Genomic DNA, 21,794 nt, shown 5'->3' on the forward strand with positions numbered 1-21,794 from the left:
GAAACAAGAAAGTATTCATTTATTTATTTGTTTGTTACTGGTTGTCTTATTTTTTTCCAGTTTTTATTTGTTAGTAAATATTCACATTACATAATCGTTACATTCCTTAAGGAGAGTTGGTACATGTACGTAACACATCCTGAATCTTTATTCATCTCCTTTCTCTCACTTCCCATTCCCCTCTCTCATCTCCTGATCCTCTTCTCATTTGCAAAAGATCTCTCTCCATGGTTTCTATTATGTATCTTTTATTGTGCTCTTTATTTTTATTTTGAATTTCTCATATAAAAGAAACCATGCAGTATTTAGACTTATGTGTCTGATTTATTTCATTTGAACTTCTAGTCAGAAGGTGCATCTATTTTCTAACACATGAATCAAATTTACCTTCTTTATGGCAAATTAGTACTCTGTTGTATATAAATACCATATTTTCTTTGTCCAGTCCTCTGTTGATGGACACATGGCCATTTCCAAGATTTAGCTGTTATGAATTGTGCTGCTATAATCATGACTGTGTATGTATCACTGTAGTAAGATGTCTTTTACAGTGAAAAGATAATAAAAGATGGCAGATGCCTCTTTTACTTAGAACTTTCATGGCTCATGGTTACTTTACTGAGTTTGGGGGTCACTATTGACTTTGTGTAATTCATTTCAAGTCAGATAAGAAAGTAATCTCAAGTTTAAAAAGATGTTTATGAAAGTAAATTTAGTTCTAAATATACAAAATCATTGCCTACTCTGTGCATTGTTTTGGCTAGACAGTCATTTACTTCAAAGATCTTACTTTCAAATATAAAAGATATTCATTAAAAACAGGTTAGATTTTTATTTGCCAATTTCTCATTCATTCATTCATTCCTAAATCAGTCCATCTAGTTTAAAACTTTATTAACAGTAGGGTGGTAATAGTTAATATATTTGAACATTTAATAAGTTTTAAACTATTTGCGTGCTATTTAATAACTCCACTCATCCTGTGAATTAACTAGTTTCATTTTATCTAAGAGGAAGCTGAAGCTCAGTGAAGGAAATGTATTTGCTTAATGTCACACAGGGAGTCATTAGTGGAATATGGGTTTGAAGATGAGACTATGACTGAACTCCAAAGCCTTTTTATTTAAACCTTATGCTATTGGAAGATAATAAAGATGAATTGTTGCAGTCATATCTCACACACAGTCAAAACCCTCAGCTATATTTTTTTACACTGCTTGTCATAAATTCAACTTCCTTAAATTATGTTATAGAGTGTGTATGTAGCAAACTTAAAAGGGGAAATTTAGAAAGTGCTCAGAGACCTGGAAATTGTATTGTTATTATTGTAGCTAGGTAAGTTAATTAGATATCTTGTAGGCAGTTAGACAAGGCCTCCCTTAAGGCACCATCCCTCAAGGCCCCACTCATCAAGCTTCCAGCCCTCCAGGAGCCAATACAGCAAGGAGCCAACATGGAGAACAATTGAGGCACATTCACTGGTTAGCATTATAAAAGAAGAGGCACTACTTCCCCTAGAGATAGAGAGCAGTGATTGTTATTCTAAATGGGAAATTCCCTGTATATATCTTGTTTTTCCCATTTGATCCCCATTTATTCAATACTACCTGGGTAACTGTACCTGTAATCGTATTGGTTGATTATGGTTTTGTCCCACCTCATGCCCACCTTGTAATTTTCCATTAGGTCGTATAGTTTTGTCCCACCTTGTACCCACCTCACCTTGGGGTCTTGCCTTATAAAACACCTTTGAAAAGTGGGATGGGTGGGCAACCCACTTTCTGCTCCCTCTTCAGTCTCTCTTAGACAGAAGCTGTCTTTCTCAATAAATTTTTCCTACTCTCAACCTCTGTTGTTCCTAGAACTCATTCTTCATTTTTAGAGAGGACAAACTTGCATTTCAGATATCTAGCAGATTGGGAGTTATATTTCCTTGTTTGGATTATTTCGCTTATTTAGATACCATTTTTGGATTATTTGGTGCCCTGTATCACAATCACTGTACATAATATATCTACACTCTGAATGCAAACAATTGAATCACCCTTCTACTACAAAAACATGATTCCATTAAGTGGAAAGTCAGGAAACTTCACTTCATATCTTTATTAATAGATCTTAACATGGTATTGAAAACAGAAACTTAATAGAATGATTTTTGCTGAATGAATTAGTGAACAAATAATAGGATAACCAACAGTACAGCATATGTCCCTTTTCAGATTATTAACCTAGAAGCCAAGAAAGTAGATAGCACCACTCTGTAAACCTGCTCCATTTAAAATATGTACAGAGTATTATAACTATAGTAATAAAAATAAGCAAATTTTTCATCTAAACTCATAATAAATCTCTGCAAAAGAATCAGAAACATTTATTTTAAGGATTGGGTCTTCAAATTTGGGGGTGGTATAATTTTTTGAGTGCTTTTTATATTCTAGATATTAGTCCTCTGTTTGAGGAGTAGCTGGTAAAATTTTTTTTCCCATTCTGTGGATTGTGTCTTCACTCTGTTGGTGGTTTCCTTTGCTGTGCAAAATCTTTTTAATTTGAAGTGATTCCATTTGTTGATTCTTTGTAATATTTCCTGTGGGATTGTTTTTTTTTCTCTTAAAGTCTTTGCCCAAACTTCTGTCTTCAAGAGTTTTACATGTTCTATCTTCCCACAGATTAACTTTTTCTGTTTTAATATTTAGATCTTAGATTCATTTAAATTTTAGTTTAGTACATGGAGAGAGATATGAATCTAGATTTAATCTTTGGCATGTGGAAAGGCAGTTTTCCCAGTACCATTTATTAAAGAGGCTATCTTTATTCTATTTCTCTTCTAAGTTTAATTGTAGTAATCAAATAGCCAGAACATTTTAATCACATTTAGTATGAAAAATATGAAAGCATCATGGAGATAATTAATATTGACCAATTTGAAGCTGAATTTTTTTCTTTTTATAATTTCCTGAAAATATGAGACTTTCTATGAGAAAGTCTATGAGTATGAGAAAATGGGATTGTGGATAAGGGAAAGAAATGTAGTAAAAACTCTTGACCCAATTTTCCACTAGTTCTGTGATCTTGAGCAATTTATAGATCTTTCTGGGATTCAAAATCATAAGATTCAAAAAGATAATGCTTAAAATGACTATAATTATGATTATTGGTAATGAAAAGCAATCCCTCATGTTTTCATTTAATGTGTTTTGTATTAGGCAAAAATCTTCCAATAAACTAGGACAAGCTGGCTAATACAAATGAAAGAAACATTTATAAGAAGAGAGTAACTCAAATGCTGGAGTTATAAAACCTGTCAATAGTTACACCCTCTTGGAGCTCATCCTCAGCTCCCTCCCAGATTCCCACCAAGTCTTTTTTGTTTGATTCTGTTCATTTTTCCCCCCTTAAGTGATGACACAAAGGTTCCACCCTCCAAAGCAATTAGGTAACTGAGGGAACCAAAAGAACTTCCTAGAGAATGTTCCTATTGACATTAAAATGTTGATGTGCACTGCCTTCCTTCCATTTTACAGCTTTGCACTTAAATAAGATACATTTATTTATGAATGAAAAGCAGGAAATTATTCTAACTTCCTGTCATAAAGCCTCCAACTGAGTTACTTGTTGAAAGCAACATTGTTGTTTTTTCTTTTTTACTTGGGTTTATTGGTTGGGTGCCAGAGCCTGGCACACCTACCTGGAAGTGTTTCTGTGGCTTTGGACTGGAAAGCTAAAGATCTCAGAGCTGTTTCCACTTACATCCAATCCTAAATTACTTGACAGAATACAAATTAAAGATTTCTTTGTAGTGTACTTTTTGCAAATATGTGGCAGGGAATGGTATGCAATGAAAGAGTTTGGCAGAGGTTTTTAGAGAATTCTCTGATTAGGAATACCACATCCAAATTGTTGCCTTTCACCATATTTTTCTACCAAAGCAAACTATTGCAGTTACCTTCTTACAGAATTCATTGCCTAGTTCTGTCTATTTAAATTTATAATAAAATGTCTTCACTGGCTTTTAATTTCATTATACTACCGTAATCCAAGGCACCAATAGATTAATATTATTTTTGTAAAATTTTTTTACTGTGGGCTTTTTTAATCTTTTATAAGCCCTAATTTAGGCTTTTATTTTTACATCTTGTCTCTCAGTATTACTTAAGTAACTCAAATAGTAGGAATAGTTTAAATTATAAGAATTTTAAATATGCAAAGGAGTATAATATAAAAAATAAAAATGCAAATTTAACCATTGCTAACATTTTTCATATGTTTCAAATAACATATAGTTACACACACATATTCCACATATAAATGAAACCTCTCCTGTAATTCCCATCTGAGTCCCTCTTCTGTTTCTCCAGATGAGATCATCATTGTGAAATCAGTTTCCTTCCTTTACAATAATATTCACTCTCCAAATTGTGACTGTGTAAATTATATTTATAACATTTATAACACCAGGATTGTATTTCCTTAGTCAATTTTTTGGTATTCCTGGAGATAATTTTTGCATTGAAAACTATTCTCTCTGCCAGAATGTAAACATTATAAGCCCAAAGAATTGTATCTGTTTTAGTCATAAAAATGGTGTCAGCACTTAGTGACATGCTATCTCCAAATACACCACTTTGGCATACTAAATAGTTTAATCTGATGGAATTTGAGAAACAACACTTGCAGGGAGAACTCCTGATCTTCCCTCACCCTTCTCCCTGAAGCAGGTTATAAGACTCAATGTGAAACATGCCCTTAGTGTTCTCTGAGGAAAGAACTATCCTTAATAAAATAAAGGAACCCAGGGAAGAAATTGAAAGAACAGAACCTAATAAGTTTATCCAACTTACTCATTTTCCTATCACAGTTCTCTACAACTCTCCATTTTTCCTCAAATCTAATGTAAAAAGTCTCAGATTTAACTACTTCTGGTCCTCATTTCCTTAAGAGGGTTCCCATGTCACATAAATTTATTGTTAGCAGTGCATGGTAGCATACAACTGTAGTTCCAGCTATTTGAGAGACTAAGTCAGAAAATCAGCTCAGGAATTTGAGACTAGCCTGCTCCGCATAGTGAGATCTCCTTTACAAAAAGAAAGGAAAGAAAAACTCATATTCAATAAATGTGTATACTTTTCTGTTGGTAATCTGTCTTTTGCTACAGGAGCCTCAGCAAACAAATATAGGAAAGGTTGAAAGGAAGAGATATTTTTCCTTCACTCGGACAGAAAGCACTAGATATATGTTTATTGAATGAATGCCTAGTTGATCTAATGCAAGAATGAATAAATAAACAGTTTCAAAGTAATAAGTTAACCAGCACCTAGCTTACCTTGTGGTTAAGAACAAAGAACAGGACATACCTTGTCTTGTGGTTAAGAACAAAGGACAGGACATGTTACACTGTGGCCCTAACCATAAAGATAGGAATTTTCTGCCAGATCTGCAGAATTGGATTTTAATCTAACTTGCAATCTGCTTCTGTACCTCTCTGCTTGCTCAAAGATGAAATCATGACATCTATTGTGTGATTTTTCTCTTTAAAAACTAGGCTTCGCTGCTTGATTGGTACCAAGGAAGATGGGAGTGGAAGCTCATCCTTGGTCTCCGGCTACTAAAAAGACTCCTTTAATTTGGACGTTTTCTTGGTGTGATTTTTTTTTTTTTTTGCTGAGACAGCTGTAACAGTCCCACAGTGTTTAGGATAATATCAGTGTCTTTAGTTAAAGACACTCTTCATAGGCAGGCCCATACATACTTTATTCTTCATTTATAACATTCCTTTCATTTGACTGAAAGTTGGCACACATTTAGTGAGAGTGTCTACTTTATGTCAGGCATTGTGTTACATGTTGGATTAAAAAATTGGTAAAAATACAGTTTAGAAAAAAATGATTTAAAGAAAAAGATAGCATTTAGACATATAAAAGAGGGCACTTTGTAGTTTAAGTACATTAAAGAAGGTTTCATGGGACAAGTGAATAGGGAATAGGAAATAGCAGAATGGGGAAGGGTGAGAATTACTCAATGAAGAAACCACAGTAAACACATTCCAGATAGAAAAGACAGCATATGTGCAGACAGGAAAGAATAAAATAATGTTGCACATAGATAAGAATTATAAGGAACAAAATTGATATTGTATAATTGGAAGCAAAGGTCTAAAGGAGTAGGGAAAGTGGGAGGGGAAGGGGAAAGAAAAGAAGGGAAAAGAAAAAATATGAGAAAAGGAAAAAAATGGAAACAAAGTCTTTGTAAATAGGGAAGGGTGGAGTGGGTGAAGGGAGAGCAGGGAAATGGGGAAAAAATAAGAACCAAGTACATCATGTAAAGGTACAAGATCCCGAGATTTCAGCTGTATTGACTTAAAACCAACTTGAGTTACAACCAGCCCTCGGGAACCGATTGACTTTTTTCAAGAAATTCCACATAATCGCTCCCAGTGCAGAGGAAGGGGCTTCCGGGCTGCTGTGCCACCACTCCCAGTGCAGAGGAAGGGGCCTCTGGACCACCATGCCACTGCCCCCAGCACAGAGGAGGTGAGCCATGCAGGCACCAACAGCACACAACCTTCTGCCCCCTCACCCGGTTGAAATGAGAAGACACAAAAACAAGTCTCAAAACCAGACTTCCAGATTACCTACAGCAACCCCAAAGGGAAATGAGATGGGACACTCTGATACTCAATCACCTGGACTCCCTGAACTGGCAACAAAAGAGGATCTGAAAAAAATGAAATCAGAAATAATTTCTCAGATAACAGCAGAGATTGTGCATGTAGTGCAAGACATGATTAATGAATCTAGAGAGGAGCTGAGGAACAGGTTGGAATCCCAACATAGGAAACAAATGGAATCCATAAAACAAATGCAAACAGATTTCCAGGAGATTAAATACTCCATTGAAAGTCTACACAGCAGAATGAGCCAATGTGAGGTCAGAATTTCAGATAGAGAAGCTAAGATTGCAATTAGTGACCAGGAAAAGAAAAATTGCTTCAAAATTGTAAGGGACCATGAGAACTCAATCTAGCAGCTGCTAGACGATGCAAAGAAGAATAACATAAGACTGATTGGAGTCAACAAAGAAACAGGAGAGTGCGGATGACATAAAAAAACTGTTCACAGAAGTGATGGCAGAAAACTTCGCAAGCAGGGGAAAAGTACTCGACATACGGATAAGTGAAGCATATAGGACTCCAACTAGCCATGATCAAAAAAAATCTATACATAGACATATAATTGTTAAGATTCCAGAAACCCACAAGAAGAACAAAGTTTTACAAGCAGTTAGAGAAAAAAATAAATCACATACAAAGGAAAGCCCATCAGAATCACAGTAGATTTCTCAACACAAACCCTCAAGGAAGAAGACCTTGGAGTGATGTAGTCCAAGCCCTAAAGGAAAACAGCCTCCAACCCAGATGGATGTACTCTGCAAAACTATCTTTCAAAATTGATGGAGAAATAAGATACTTTCATGACAAAGAGTACCTTAGGAACTTCATGAATACCAAACCAGCACTCCAAAAAATTTTAGACAATATCCTAGGAAAAGACAATGAGGATCACAACCTAGGAAGCACAGCAGAATGAACCCATTGGCCATGACAAGGAATTAAATGTAAAGGGGGAGAATCCAACAAAAAGAAAATGTCATGACAATGATAAGTCAATATGTATTAGTTATAACCATCAATGTTAATGGTCTCAATTCACCAATCAAAAGAAATAGACTGGCAGAATGGGTCAAGAAGCAATATCCAAAAATATGCTGCATATAAGAAACACACTTAATTCAAAAAGAAACTCATGGATTGAAAGTTAAAGGGTGGAAAACAATACTCCATGTGACAGGAACCCAAAAAAAAGAAGGAGTAGCTATCCTGTTTGCAGATCAAGTGGATTTCAAACTAATACTGATTAAGAAAGACAAAAAAAGGCACTGCATCCTTGTAAAGGGAACAATCCAACAGGAAGAGATGACAATCATAAATATCTATGCACCGAACACTAGTGTGCCCAACTATATAAAACAAATGCTAATGGACATGAAAAGTCATGTATGCACTAATGCAGTAGTAGTGGGGGACCTCAATACCCCACTGTCAAAAATAGATAGATCAACAAGACAAAAAATAAGTAATGAAGTACTAGAACTCAATCAAACTCTTGAACAAATGAACTTAACATGTTTACAGAGTTTTCCACCCTGCAAAATCATAATACACATTCTTTTCAGCTGCACACGGGTCGTTCTCCAAAATAGACCACACACTTGCTCATAGAATATGTTTAAGTAACTGCAAAGGAAATGCCCTGTATATTATCAGACCATAGGGCAATGAAATTGGAGATCAATAGCAAAAGAAACCAGAAGAGTTTCATAATCACATGGAAATTGAACAACACACTTCTGAATAACCAATGGGTCACAGAGGAAATTAAAGAAAAAAATCAGACAGTTCCTTCAATTAAATGACAATGACAATACAACATATCAGAATCTATGGGACACAATGAAAGCAGTTTTATGAAGGAAATTTATAGTCACCAAATTAAAAGATGAAGAAGAAAATGTTAATGATTCAAATACCCACTGGTAATGAATTGTAGAAGAAGAAAATGCTACAGTGATAGGATGAGTGTAGGGACACTCTGAAATATCAATTCAAAGAAATTAGTATGTTTAATTGTATTTTACAAAAAGTATGACTCATAGTTTTTATGGAGGAAATATGCTGTGTAAAGTTAATGTTTTTTTTGTTACCGAGGATCAAACTTGGGACCTTGCACTTGTGAGGCAGGTAGCAGAACCACTGAGCTAAATCCTTGACCCTTTATAAAGTTAATTTGTGGTAAATAGAGCATTATGTATTTATTTTCAAACAATAAATAATAATATTATTGATTAAAATATTAGTGCACATAGAAAGTTTTTAAATTATTTGCAAATGGAAATGGAAGCAAAATTAAGAATTAGTATGGCTCTTTCAAAAATAGGTTTGTTATTAGAGAGCATAAGTTAAAAATATTGCTTTGTCATTTATCAGTTATATGAACTTGGGAAATTCACTTAACATTTGTGTTCATGCATAAGTGGGCATAATTATACCAGTATCCCTGAGAATATAAATGAGAATTAAATGCTTCTTATAGTTTCTGTTATTTATCATACATAATTAACTTCAGAAATAAATTCACAGTTATTAACTTTATGTATTATAATTGTTTCAAAATATTTCTTATATTTTACATATGTCTTATGAATTTGTATGCCAATTATCTAAAATACTTTTCTTTTTTTGTCTTTATTCTGATTATGAATTATCAATTTACTTGTTGGAAATATAATTTAATATATATAATAATATATATAATTTAATAATCTTTTTAAATGTTTAAATTTGTTCTCATATTGTACAATGTAATATTCTCCAGGAATTTTTCAAGCTATTATCTTTGTCTTAATTCTTACATTGTTGATTATTTGAAAATCTTTCCTAAGCACAACATGACACATATATGTGATTAGTCAATGAACACTTCATTGTTGGTTGAGGTTAGAAGTGAAGCAGTATATCATGTAGCAAACAAATAAAAGAGGATTTCTTTCTTTTCTACTAAACAGAAAAAGGTACAAGGTCCCAATGATGAAGGTAACTGTATTGTTACCTAAAATGTACCAATAAACCTAATGGAAAAAGTATTATGAGTAGTTTTTGCTAGTATAATGTAAAATGAGAGGTAGAAAGTGATGTTTACTAAAATTAGAATGATTATAGGAAAGCAAAGGAGAGGGGAAATTTTTTTTGTATTATTTTGAAAACCTTAGAATGTATATTACAGAGATACGAAGCCAAGCATTGAGTTCAGGATACACTACGCCAAAATATGGCACTATAGAATTGCATTTGAGAAATAGCAGAAGCATGATGGTTACAGTTACTCTCATATTCCTCTGGTTTTTCTCCCAGAAGCAGGTCTTTTAACTCTCAATGAACAGAGGAATCTTCACAAACAGGCCTTGCTGATTTACTTCCACATTTTATTATATCATATCTTTTTATCTACTTATTTATTTCTTTAGGTCTATCTACTTCTTCATCAAATCTGGCATAAAAATACATAGACATATCTATCTCTGTGGGGCTTAATTTCCTTATAAAAGTTCCTATGTTATATAAAGCATATCTACTTTAGACTTTTATTAATTTGTCTTTTGTGATAGGGACTTTAGCCATGAACCTTAGGAAGAAATGAAAGATGTATGTCTATTTTAGTTATACTATCCAATAGCAGATAAATAGTAGACTTAGAGCCATGTAGCATACATCTGGGGAAAGAGAAATAATTTATCACAATAGTCAGATATGAAATTGTACAAATGGAAATGAGGGGAGGAAGTTTAGAGTAGTTAGCAACTTAAATAATCAAGCTTATTAAATGACTGGACACAGGTGGCCAAAAATAGAAAAGGGTCTAAGATAACTGATTTCTTTTTGGTTCAGCAATGAGCAAAGTGGTGGTGTCATTAATTGAAAGAGGAAATATAATAGGAAAGGCAAGTACAGTTCACGAACTTAATTTGTTTCACAATTCTGGAAAAGATGGCCATATTTGTATTTGTGTGGGAAATATGGCTGTAGTCTTTTTCATCACCTGATGCAGAGTTTGCAAACAAAAATGAAATTTTGCCAAATGTACTGTTTGTGAACCAGATTATTCAAAACCAAAAGTGTTTGTGAACAATGGTACCACTGTAAATGGTTTTTAAAAAGCCGTGATGGGGAAGTGATAAGGTTTGGACATGCTCTATTGAAATAGCTTTGGATTAAACAAGTAGAGATATTCAGGAAGTCGATAGATTAATGAGTTGGAAATTCAGGAAAAGAGTACAGGTTGAGCTGGACTATTCGGTGTCAATAGCATGTAGCCAAGTGTCAAAATCATTAAAGTAGATGAGATCACTTGAAGAGCTGGCATAAGAGAAAGACAATAAGCTAATGATGGAACCAACCATAAACTTTCAATGATCTGGATGAAATGGAACAGGCAACATCAAAAAACATAAAAAACCCTTGGTGATTAGATAAGTCAGAGAAACATCTGTTGTGACATGCCTGGCAAAGAAGGAAACTTAAAAAAATTGTGTAGCACAAAGGTCCTTAAATTGAGCAGAAATGTTTGTAAAATAAGGATGAGCAACTGATCATTAGGCTTGACAGTAGGGTGGACCTTGTTATCTTATGCCAAATATTTCCAATAGCATGGTAAGGGCAAAAGACAAACTAATTTGATTAATCAGGTGTGAGAAAGTTTAAAAGAGAAAATATTTATTATTTAAGAAAGTTGAGTACAGTTGATTAGGATGAAATGAAATAAAAAATGAGATGATTTATTTTTATAGGAAAGACAACTCAGATAAGACAGTAAATAAAAATGAGCACAACTGCAAAATAAACCACCAACAGAGCTAACAGACAACCTACAATAAGGGTAAAAATTTTTAGCAGCTGTACCTCAGACAATGGACTACTATCTAGAGTGTATAAAGAATTGAAAAAAATCAGACCCCCCCACATTCAAAGACCCAATTCAAATATAGGCATCTGAAATGAACAGACATTTCTCAGACAAAGAAGTAAAAAGCAGCAAACAAATATAAGAAAAAACGTTCAACATCACTCGTCATGCGAGAGATGCAGATGAAAACAGCACTGAGATTCCACCTCACCCCAGAAAGAATGGCTGCTATCAAGAAATCAACCAATAACAAATGCTGGCTGGGCAGTGGGGAGAAAGGAACCCTTCTCCATTGTTGGTGGGAGTGCAGACTGGTGCAACCACTGTGGAAGTCAGTATGGAGATACCTCAAAGAACTAGGACTAGAGGTCCCATTTGACCCAGCTCTTCCCCTGCTGGGTATCTTCCCCAAAGAATTAAAAGAATCATACCACAGTGATATATGTGCACCCATGTTCATAGCACAGTTTGTAATAGTTAAAGCTTGGAAGTAGCCCAAGTGCCCATCAACTGGAAACTAGATAAAGAAAATGGGTTTTTTTAATAAAATGGAGTACTACTCAGCCATAAAGAACAAAAAACTAGAGTCATTTATAGCTAAATGGATGCATATCAAGGCCATACTCTAAGTGAAATAAATAGGACACAGTTGTGTAAATACTGAATAGTTTCTCTAGTGTGAGAAACTGATAGTGTAAACAAGGGTTACAATGATTAAAATGAATAATTGATAATTTGAAATAGGAAAAAAGGTCCAAAGACGAAGGAGTGAAAGGAGGGGAAGGGGAAAGGAAAAGAGGGAAAGGAAAAACTATGAGGAAAGAAAAAAAAATGGAAATGAAATCTATATAAATAGGGAGGGCAGAGGGGGTGAAGGGTGCACAGGTAAAGGGGGAAAAGAATAAGAACCAAGATATATCATGTACAGGTACAAACACCCAATGATAAATGTAAATGAATTGTATACCTAAAATGTAACAATAAAAACTAAAAAAAAAAAAGCACATCTATTATACTTGGCAAAAAATAACCCATTAACCATTTTTCAATCATCTCTGGGTTATGATATTAGTAACTGAAATAATAGTTCTTCCTAATACAATCATCTGCACTTTTTAAAAGTGAGTTTCAACTCATGTTGCACAATTAAAACTTTGCTGAATCTCCAAGGTTAATTATGGTTTTCTCCTTTTTTCTATAGTATTCCGTTTATTTCTCACTTTTAGTACTAACTACAGTGTGTCATCTGTTTTGTTATCTATTTGCTTTTCTCCCACTAGATTATAAGTTTCTTAGAAATTTAGATGAAAGCTTTTTATTCCCAGTACTCAATTCATTTTATGGCACAAATTAAGACTTTAATTGTCAAATTAATTAATTCTCACTTGGTGATCTCAAAGGCATCTCAAACTGATCTAATCTAAGCTAACTCTTGGTATTTATGAAACAGCATATTCATTTCTCTCATATTTAAGAAAGAAAATGGCAGCCTTCCTTAAAAGCTCCTGCATTCAATTTACGTATATGTCTTGTTGATTCTATACCAAAGTATATACCAATAGTATAAACCATTTTTTTGTTCAAGACACCAAGAATCCTTGTCTTCAGTAGTAAGATAACTATCAAATTTGTCTGTTTACTTCCACCTTCTATCTTTCTCCAAATTATTCACCCTCAAAGCGACCAGAATGTTATTTTATAAATATACTTCCACTGAGAGTTTTTTGTATGTATACTGAAATTCCTGTAATGTTTCCACATTGTAATTAACAATTAAACACTCAAATCCTCAATATGTTCTCCTAGGTTATATATGATCTCACCTCTGTTACCTTTCTAATCTCTTCTGAGATCATTTTCTCTACTTTCCCATATACAGTCCTACATGTTTACTGTTTTCTTGGCCAAAAATACCCTCATTGTTATTATTTGCTAAGTATTTCTATTTATCGTGTAGGTCTCAGCTAATTTTCACTTTTCCAGAGAGATCTTTTATGAACAGAATTTGCTAATTTGCTAATATTTTTATTTTTAAACTCCTGTTCTTTTTCTTTATATTTCTTAGCACAACTTGACAGTGTTATGTATTTGTTTATTTGTGTTTAATTCTTCTCTTCCCACAATATTGTAAAATATGTAAGGACTACTACATAGTAACCAAATGATATCAGAATTTATCTGTTTTTAGTTCACAAGTTATTATAATGAAAATAATAATAAACATATTAAAGTAATGAAAGAACACTACATTTATTTTCAGTACAGATTCTTCTTTAGTACAGATGCAATTTTTTTACACGTTACCATTCTGCATACAGTTCGGAAAATTTATGTTCTAAAGTAGAGATTTTTATTTTTGTAATTATTTTGTAAATATTACATATTAACTATTTACACAGCTTTTTTTAACATTATTATCAGATCTTATATATCAGATATACAGTAGGCAGATTATATATTGATACAATATTTGATTCTATATTTTGTAAGAGTATGTTGCTAAAAAGGTACATTGTTCTTTAATTCAATATGTATGTCTTGTTATTCCTATTTATATTATTATAATAATATAATTCATGCATTATAACAACTATTTACCATAGTTTTGTTTTGCATTATATCAGGTTCTGTAAGTTATTTATTGATGATTTAAATCAATTATGCAGGAGAATGTCCATAAATTATATTCAAATATGACATTTTATAAAATGAACTTGAGTATAGGCATATTTTCCTTTTCTATGTAGGATCCTGGAACCAATTCCCCACAGATATTAAGAGATACTGCATTCACTAAGAAGGTGCTTAACCATGTAAGATAGTTAACATGCAAGGTAGTTTTAGAAATTAGCAGTATCCAGGTTAAAATGAGAATAAAAAGAATATAAAGGTGATGTCACTAATACGGTTCCTTACTTCCTCCTCAAGAAAACCAATCAATATATATTTTCTTTCTGGTATTTTAATTTTGTGTTCATTTACACACACATATAAAGTAGTTAATCTGTTCCACAAAATGTATTAAAGGCTTTATGTTCAGCACTGAGTCTGTTCTGGGGAGACCTGGATGAATGAACAAGAGCTTGAGAAATCTTGTTGTTTAATGGCAAAATTAGGACTAAAATGTTATCATAAAGCCCTTAGATATTTTATTAAATCAAGTTTTTTAAGAGAAAATTCTGTATAACTACCAATTATTAAAAAATCTTAGTGTGAACAAGTTTCAGAATGCCCAGGATCACAGGATTTTTATAACCAGGTGATGGAAGTGAGCTAATAGAAGTGTTATGGGTAATCCATTGTCTTGTGAGGGATGGATTCTGACACTGATGACCTTACGATCTTGTATCATCCAGGAACTGTGTGCTAAAATCCATCTTAATTGTGAAACCATTATTTAGCCTGACATCCCACATAGCGAGTCCTCTGCCCAGAGTGTTCTTGTGAGCCTCATGGGACATTCTTCCTCCTTTCTTGCCTATAAGTCTGTATTCTGTTCTTACATTGTATTCGTATTTTTACTTTTGTTCTTTTTCATATGCTGTAGATATCTTTAAGATAAAGGGAGCAGCTTAATTTGTATGTCTTTAATTCATTACTAGGCAAATAGGCACATGAAATGAGAGTATTGAGGAAAAGATGGGGGGAGTCATATTCTGTTTTTTATTGTAAATATTAGAAATAGCTATTAAATATAGAACAGAGAACACAGTGACATGCAGGAACATTCTTTGGAATAAAAAACATAAGGCAAGACAAAAAAGTGAGAAATAATCAAGGTTAGTCCTGTCCAGTGCCAATATTATTACTTAAAAATTCTTATCGTTGGAGGCTCCTGTTTCGATTAAGGAAAATCATTAAGACAAGCAAAGCATCTGTCAAACTTTTACCCACTTCGGTGCTAACGTTTTGCCCTTGTATATGTTGTGACTTCTTATTCTTTTCCTAGCTAATTCTTTCTTCTCAAATGACGTAATAAACTGGGGATCTGGTTAGAAATTCTGGGTATGTCTTAAGAGTGGGCCAAGTGCCTAGTAGACAACCTAGAAATTCTGATCTAATTTGAGAGATGACATGGAGTAAAAGTAGATCTTCACCTAAGATCTAAGGATTTTCATAATTAGGTCAGGCTTTCGGGAGATTTGTGTTCCCACTAGAATTCTCTGTCACATAAATAAGATCATCCAACATGAGAATGCTTGAAGAAGTGATCTTCTTTTTCTATATATTTATCTTTTTAAGTTAATTTTAGAAGAATGTGCTGACATTATGATACATGTACCTGTCAGATCATCTGTCGGCCAGGACCCAAGGTGGCACGCCTTGCAGGTGTACTCATCAAAGACATACTCATTCTCTTTACAAGGTGTGCAAGTCCAACAACAGCTGACTTCTCCCTTCCGGATCACCTAAGGAAAATATTTAAAATACTGATAAATTTTTTAAAATTTACCAATTCTGTATCGAAATATATTGTGCTATTTTACAAGGCAGAAAGAACCTTTACTTAAATTATTTAAAATGATGTTAGATAGGGAGAAAAAAGTATTAATCCTCTGATAAACTAGGATGAGTTTAAATAATGAGTTCAATGTCATGATGCTGGTTGGTGGTAGGGCTCAGAATTAGGATAAGTAGCTTTCGATACTTATAAGTATCTATGTTGGTGCTCATGTGTACATACATATAATTGAACAAAACTGAATTTTCACCAAGATTATATACTTCTCTTTCTGAACCTACCTTGGCTTTCTATCAGTAAAATAATTGAATATATATAAATAATTATATATTCCATCTTTAAAAATTTGTCCAAATTCATGAAAATAATTTAGGGATTTGTTTTGGATAAAAAGAATCAAAATATAAAAGTTTTTTTTGTAGCAGACATCCCTTCCCAGTACTAACGGGGTATGAGTGGCAACTGCTTCTTGCTTTCCGTAATTTGTTGGGGTTTTTTTGGTAGTGGGGATCAAACTCAGGCATTTGCACTTGCAAGGCAGGCGGCAGAATCCTGAGCTAAATCCCTGGCCCTCCATAATTTGACTATTTTGTTTTATATCAGGAATCAGACCAAAGCACTGTGACTCAAATGGGCATGTCAGATGGCAGACTGGGCAAGTATAGCCCCTCCCCCAATGGCTACCATGGAAACCTAGGCCCTAGTCTGTGAAGTGGCAGGGCTCTGCTGAGTTATGTGCAGCTGAGGTCAGCATGACCCCAATTAAAATCCTTTTCCCTGAATTATGGCTTCTCACTAACCCAATTGCTTGCTAATTGCTTCTGATCCCAGTACCTATTTGTTCCATCCAAGCAAGATAAGCAGTGCTTACTTCCTTATTTCCCTGCCTGGTGCCATATGCCAGGTGTTCGACAGTGTTTCACTAGATGTTTTCAAAGCATATACAGCTCTCTGTTCTTTCCATGGTTGTATTCAATAAATACTGGATGCATTTGGGGGCCTTTGTCTTTGTTCCCTAGAGCAGCACTGATCAGTCCCAAGACCCGGCTTCTCTCTGTCTCTTTTCCTGTTTTTATTCTTTAATTAGCCTTGTGCTGTTGTGGCTCACAGAAGACCAGGACCCACTGCAGGGGTTCTGGTAATGTCCCCTTTCCACTTCCCTATATTTTCTAGATAAAATTACTCTATATCCATTCCCCTCCCTCCTGCAGGGCCTTTGCCCTGAGAAGAGATAATTTCTTGGTCTTGTTCAATAATTCAGCCCATTTTTTCATATTTGGTAGCTTTGCTTTGCTTAGGATGAAGGTAAAGTCATTGAAAGTACTATGTACCACTTCATTTATTTGATTTTTTAAGACAACAGAAGATAATTGAAATAATTTAACACATGAAGGAGTCCCAGATGTTTTATTTTAGAAATATATATCCCCCTCCACCACTACCACTGGTGCATGAATAGCCTCTGTAGAATACACACATTCTTATAAATCATTAAAACAGCAATGATTGTACTTTATATTCCTCATTTTAGATGCTGGCTTTATTAATGTTCTGTAATAACAATACTGTCTAAATACACATAAATATAATTTTGAGTGGCTTATCTTTATTACATTTTGTACCACACCTTATGGTGAATCTTAAAACTGCACCACTGTGAGTAGGGAATGGTGACAAAAGAACCTGAAACATCTGTTCCCTAAAATTATGTAATAAGTGAGGTAAAATTGATAATTAGGTCTGCTTAATTTAGCTAAAACATACTTCATTATTACAGTATATTTAGTACATGCCATTTGCTGTGGTGCCATTAAAATATTTTATTTTATTTATTTCATTCATTTTTTAGAACAATTCAGTTATAGCTAGCTCATGTAGTGCTTTGATGTAAATGACATATCAAATAGTATATGCTGAAGTTGAAGATTCATGCTCACAAATATTGAGCCTTATTTGAAGATAGACTTCATATTATTATGAAAGATTTACAGGAAAGAGCACTGGCCAGGGAATCAAGAGGCACCAGGTTCTGGCCTTCCTTACAGTCACTAAATAGTTAATGAAGCTTTGAACAGTCCTCAGTTGATTCCCAGTTTCTTCAAATAGTCTATTGATTGTTATTGTATTATACTTACTTTATAGGATTCTCAGGATTAAATTAAATATCACATTAATTTATAAAGTACAGAAAGAACACCCTAAAATGTTACTTAGTTGTGTTAATAACAAGAATACTAGTACATATACAGAGAATGGAAGAATGTAATTTTCAGTGTAAATTAAAGCAAACTTGGTAAAACTATCAATGACAATAAAATTCTGAAACGCAAGTATATATATTTAGAATATGGAAAGATTTTCTTTTCAGACATTAGCAAGAACTAGTAAATAAAAGCAGCTCTATTTATCTCCTTAGAAATATGCTGACATCTTATTCATTTTTCTTTGTAAATATCAGTATTTTACTAAAATAAATTCATGTGCTTTTCCAAGAATAATTTCAATATTACAATCTCTTTTTGAATCATTTGTGAAAATTTAATGACTTCTTCTGATCATTCAAAACAAATTTGTTTTACTTTTATCATATGTTATGTTCTGTGTCACATTCTTTTTTTATTCATTAAATTTATTGGTCCATTTTAGGTATACATTTTTATCACATTTATCATTGGGAATTTGTACCTGTACATGATATATATTGGTTCTTGCTTTTTTCCCATTCCCCTTCCCTCCTTTCTTAGCCCTCCAACCCTCTCTATTTACAAAAGCTTTGTTTCCATTTTTCCCTTCTTTTCTCATTTTTTCCTTCCCTTCTTCCCTCCTTCCATACATGTTTGCTGTACATAATGTTTGCATTTCTTGTGCTGTGTTGGTACATGTATGTAACACATCTTAACTCCTTTTTTCATCCCCTTTCCTTCCCCTCCCTCCATTTCTTGATCCCTTTCACCTTTGTGAAAGATCTATCTCCCTACTTCCTATTGTCTACATTTTATTTTGCTCTTTATTTATAATTTGGGTTTCTCACATAAGGAAACAATGTGATATTTAAGCTTGTAAATAGGCAAGCAGATTCTTTGATTTTGTAAGTTATTTCTAGCAGAATGAGGTAGAAAAGCATATGTAGAGAAATTCTTTATATCAACCAGTCAGTAATTTGAAGTTACCAGTTTAAAATGAATAGCTGTAAAGAGTCAAAACCAAGGGACATTTATATCAAGATTTACATTACATAATGTTTCTATAGGAAGCACTAGAGATTATGAACAATTGATATTCTTTGTAGGTCTATAGAAGATTTCACAGGAAGAGTTCAGCTGCAAGACTATTAGTTAAGATGCAGAACTCTTTTGTCATTTTATATTAGGAGTTCACAAACTTTTACTTCAGAGGGCCAAATAGTAAATATTTAGGCTTTAGAATATACAATCAGTATTACTACTCATCTTTCTATTGTTGCTACAATATCATCAAATCAACCATATATGATAAGTTTAAAAAATGAGCTTGGCTGTATTTCAATGAAACTTTATTTATAAAAAGAGACAGCTGACCATATTTATCCTTTGGCATAGTTTTCAGCTCTTCTTGTATAAGGTAACAAAACAAATGAATTTTCTGGTATTTAGTAAACTTTTGAGCCATTTAGCATGTAATTAATTTTTTTTTCTTAGGCCTTATCTTTCTTCCTTTTAGTCTTATGTTTTCCAAAACTGCAGAACCACCATTTGGGTACTTTACTACCAATATTAAAATATTTTTGTTTCAATCAAACATCTCAAATATTTTATAAACAAGAGTTAAGGTAAGATTGATTGAAAAAAAAGGCAGATTTTTTTCCTTGCCTGAAATGGTACTATGTAACTATTTAATGAAAAAATAAATTATTTTGATGTGCTATTCTTCCACTAGGACAATAGGGAAGGAATAGTTACACACCAGTAGCTAAATGCCTTGACCCTTTTAACTTCATTTTCATCTTCTTCATTGGCTGTTTATTTTCTGGAACCATAGATAGGTCATACTTTGTCTAAAAATTGTTTTCCTGTGTCCTCAAATTACCAAGCTACTTTTACCTGCTTTTTACCACACACTTCTTGATGTTTAGCTATTATTATATCCTGTTCCACCTGACAAGTTCTTGTCTCCTGAAGACCCAGACAAAGGGATAACTCTCAATCCTTATGTCTTCCTCTCTCCTCTTCACTGGGTTGCCTCTTCCACTGACCAATATCTTGCCTAAGAATATGCTCTGTTTGCCTCTCTCACCCTATTGCTGCTCAGTATCTATCTCTTTTCTTTTATTCTTTAAAAGGAAATATTCTTCAGTCTTCATTCTTGGTCCACATCTTTTATCAAAACTTTAAGGCTGAGCAGTTTTATCTACTCTAACAGATTCAATTTGAGCTGTACCTAGTTTCTAAATGTGGATCTTTCACTTTATTTCTCACTGTTCTAGGCCAATCCTTCCTGTCAAGGTATCTCAAAATCACCATGCTATCAAATAGCCCATTTCTTTTTCTCTAAAACCCTCCTCATATTTTATTCCTGACAGTGGCACCTTGTAGTTACTAGCACTTGGAATTACAATTTATTGTCTTGGACTTGTTTCTCTTCTTCAACCTGATATCGAATCAGAGCTGACTGATTGAGCCTACCTATTTAATGTTTCTCCCAAATGTATTCCCTGATCCCTTTTCCATTCTCATGTTTTTCTTCCTAATTCAGGGCTTTTTTCTCCACCATAACAGTGTCCTTCAACTTTTCTTTTTCTCATTTTCCATTTTTATCATTCTATTCATTAATCTTCATTTGTGTACAAATATTGGTCAAAAAAATCCTTTGATTCCTGTTTAATAAAAATTAAGTTCCATATATGTAATATAACCCTGAAAACTCCCACAAGTCTGTCTTCAATCCATCGTTTTAACTTTTTCTTTTATAATACCCAATTAGAATAACCATTTATGCCCCCTGGATGATTTATTGTTGATATCTAATTGACCACTACTATACCTTTTCTATTACTATTCTTTCTATATAAATGATCTATCTCTGGAATAATTATCATTTCTATGATCCACTGTTTGGCGTTTTATCCAGAATAGATCTTTCTCTTACATGAATTCATATAATCTAATTTATTTCTTTCTTAGTCATCACATTTTCATACTAATTATTTATGCTCATGACATTTTTCCTTATCTAGACAGTAATGTATATTTGTACATTTGATATTAACCATTATGTTAAGGGACATTCAATAGATATTTGTTAAATTAGTTAGAATTAATGTATTTTCCAATTCTAAATTACTCATCCCCCCCAAAAGCACTCTTGTTTTTACTTGTCAATATGAATTTTTATTAACATATGTTTGTCAAAGTCTGTACAAACCAAAACATTCCTGTTTTAAAATCTTTATTATTATGAAGATTCAAAGAGACAAAAGGTATTACCAAAAGTTAGCTATGGTAAAAGTTATGGTAAACAGTGTCATGATTTTTTAAAACCAAATTTTAAGACTGAGTTTTCTTCTTTCCCTTTTAGTAACTTATGGAAAGTTAGAAAATGTGTGGGTTTGCTTTATATTAAATGCCAAGCCATTAAAAAAAGATTTAGTATAAAACTAAATATGCGCTTTTTATATTGTCATACTTCACATAACAGAATTTCTCAGTCTTTAAAATTTAAAACAAATCATGACTGTCATTTTTTCACAATCTTTTCCCAGTGAAAATGCATCTGAAAAATATTATCTGATAGTTTTATCTTTACCTGAAAGTTTCTCATTAAAATAGTTACAGAACTAT

The 21,794-nt window shown here is 33.2% G+C and overlaps 1 protein-coding gene and 1 long non-coding RNA gene across 6 annotated transcripts in view; one reads left to right on the forward strand and one right to left on the reverse strand.

The window, feature by feature from the left end:
* The window catches only part of Grm5 (glutamate metabotropic receptor 5), a 547,664-nt gene that overhangs the window by 71,726 nt on the left and 454,144 nt on the right, over nt 1–21,794 (reverse strand). For all 5 annotated transcript variants that reach the window (XM_004868208.3, XM_004868207.3, XM_087212259.1 and 2 more), the window contains one exon: nt 15,799–15,925. In XM_004868208.3, the coding sequence (XP_004868265.1) occupies nt 15,799–15,925 (127 nt within the window). The remainder of the gene's footprint in view (nt 1–15,798; nt 15,926–21,794) is intronic.
* Nucleotides 1–21,794, forward strand: part of LOC147827856 (uncharacterized) — a 36,497-nt gene that overhangs the window by 8,837 nt on the left and 5,866 nt on the right. The window lies entirely within an intron of this gene.

Source organism: Heterocephalus glaber, unplaced genomic scaffold (assembly GCF_053883595.1).
Source record: "Heterocephalus glaber isolate CG9 unplaced genomic scaffold, H.glaber_assembly_v1.0 deba00001429, whole genome shotgun sequence".
Lineage (NCBI taxonomy): Eukaryota > Metazoa > Chordata > Mammalia > Rodentia > Bathyergidae > Heterocephalus > Heterocephalus glaber.